Raw genomic sequence first — 1,554 nt, 5'->3', positions numbered from 1 at the left:
AATTTACCCCTTCAGAAGAGAGATCCGGCACGGCACCACCCAACGCCCAGGCCCAGGCCCATTATACTCCCGTTTTTAATCTTTCACTAGCTCAAAAATGTAAGATTTGCGTCTATCTCCACTGCAACTCGTTTTTTACAGCACTCATGAGACCAAATTCGTGCAATATAAGAAAAAAAAATCATTTTTCATCACTATCCCCACTTTATCAACAAAATAAATTGATTTATACTGTTTTTGGTCTAGGCTCACAAGCATCTTTCATTTCAAATTTCTACTTCACATTGTATGTTATAACTTCCTTTAATAAAAAAATTTCTAACACAAACCCCAACACGAGCTGAAAAAAAAATTTACAGATCGGCTATGACTGCCTTTGTGTTTAGCTTGGTTTGCAATCTTTCTTCTCTCTTTTTTTTCTTTTTTTTGGATTTTAAGTTTGGATTTTTACTCCGCCGACAAAGTTTCCGGCCGCCATAGCTGACCAGAAATATCGGAGGAATCGTAATAGACATCGGAATACTCGAACAGTCCATCATATGCAACGGTGCCATCATTGAAATTATCAACGAATCCAAACTCGAAAGAATCGTAGTTGGGGTTTTGTTCCTCGAAACCCCACAAATCATGGATTCCCGAGGAGTTTGAGTCAGCTCGCACCAAATCAGTCGCTTCGGACCTTCCCTCAGCATCAGTTGTGGAAGCCGTAGGGGGAGGCAGACCAAGTTCATCATCGGAAGCCTCGAGAAGGTAACCAAGATCCGGTTGTGAGTCACCAGAATCCGAAGTGAGATCCACAACCGGCATAGATTCCGTCGAAGTCGATGGGACGGCTGATATCTCCTCTTCAAAACTCTTCATTACGGATGCAAGGTCTTGATTAAGAGGCAAGGAATCTGAATCATCAAGAAATAAATCATCTCTGAGTCTCTTCACGTCGGGCGAGTCCAGACCCGACTCGTTGGAGTCGTCCCTAGCCCGCTTCTTGCTGTTTAACTCATCCATTAAAACGTAAAAATGAATGGAAGGAGGTTTAGGTGGTAAAGAGAGTTAGGAATAAAGAAACGCGAAGGAGGGAGATTGAGGTGGAGAGAGAGGGGTGGGGGACAGGAGGTTATATAGTGAGACCAAAGTAGAGAGAAAAAGGCAGGGAGAGTGAGGGATGATGGAGACGCAAGCGCGTGGGTAAGCAAATTCTTAGGTCATCACGGGGCTCTTGCTTTTTGCTTTTTAAAAATTTTTTTTTTTTTGGGGGGTTTACTAATTAGCTGAGACCAGTTTCCAATTTGGATTTTATTAAATGGATTTGAATTCCATGCTTGAGATCCGGTCAGATGGGACCCACAATCCTAGTCAATCACGGCCCTTTGGGATTTACCTTTCTTTTTTTAGGTTAGCTTTGGAATGCTTGGCGTGACTTGGCTGTGGATTTTGTTGTTTTGGTGGGAAAGTGGAGGAAGAGTGTGGACGAGGCCATTTTCCTATGCTTTCATTTTGGAAAATCTAAGATATTTTCTCATTTCAATTTCACTCCTTAACTTTCCTTTTTTACTT

The 1,554-nt window shown here is 42.1% G+C and overlaps 1 protein-coding gene across 1 annotated transcript; it reads right to left on the bottom strand.

Annotated features, from left to right (window-relative positions):
- Positions 1–259: 259 nt before the first annotated feature.
- LOC108476810 (uncharacterized) lies at positions 260–1,194 on the bottom strand. The gene has a single exon (XM_017779150.2). The coding sequence runs from the start codon at positions 1,003–1,005 to the stop codon at positions 448–450; it is 558 nt and encodes a 185-aa protein (XP_017634639.1). The 5' UTR covers positions 1,006–1,194; the 3' UTR covers positions 260–447.
- Between the last annotated feature and the right edge of the window lie 360 nt (positions 1,195–1,554).

This window comes from Gossypium arboreum, chromosome 12, assembly GCF_025698485.1.
Source record: "Gossypium arboreum isolate Shixiya-1 chromosome 12, ASM2569848v2, whole genome shotgun sequence".
Lineage (NCBI taxonomy): Eukaryota > Viridiplantae > Streptophyta > Magnoliopsida > Malvales > Malvaceae > Gossypium > Gossypium arboreum.
The sequence above is the reverse complement of the archived record's forward strand: the minus strand, read 5'-3'. Positions and strand labels throughout refer to the sequence as shown.

Bases quoted from the DNA above. Each gene is read 5' to 3' on its own strand.
- LOC108476810 (XM_017779150.2), bottom strand. From the start codon at position 1,005: ATGGATGAGTTAAACAGCAAGAAGCGGGCTAGGGACGACTCCAACGAG.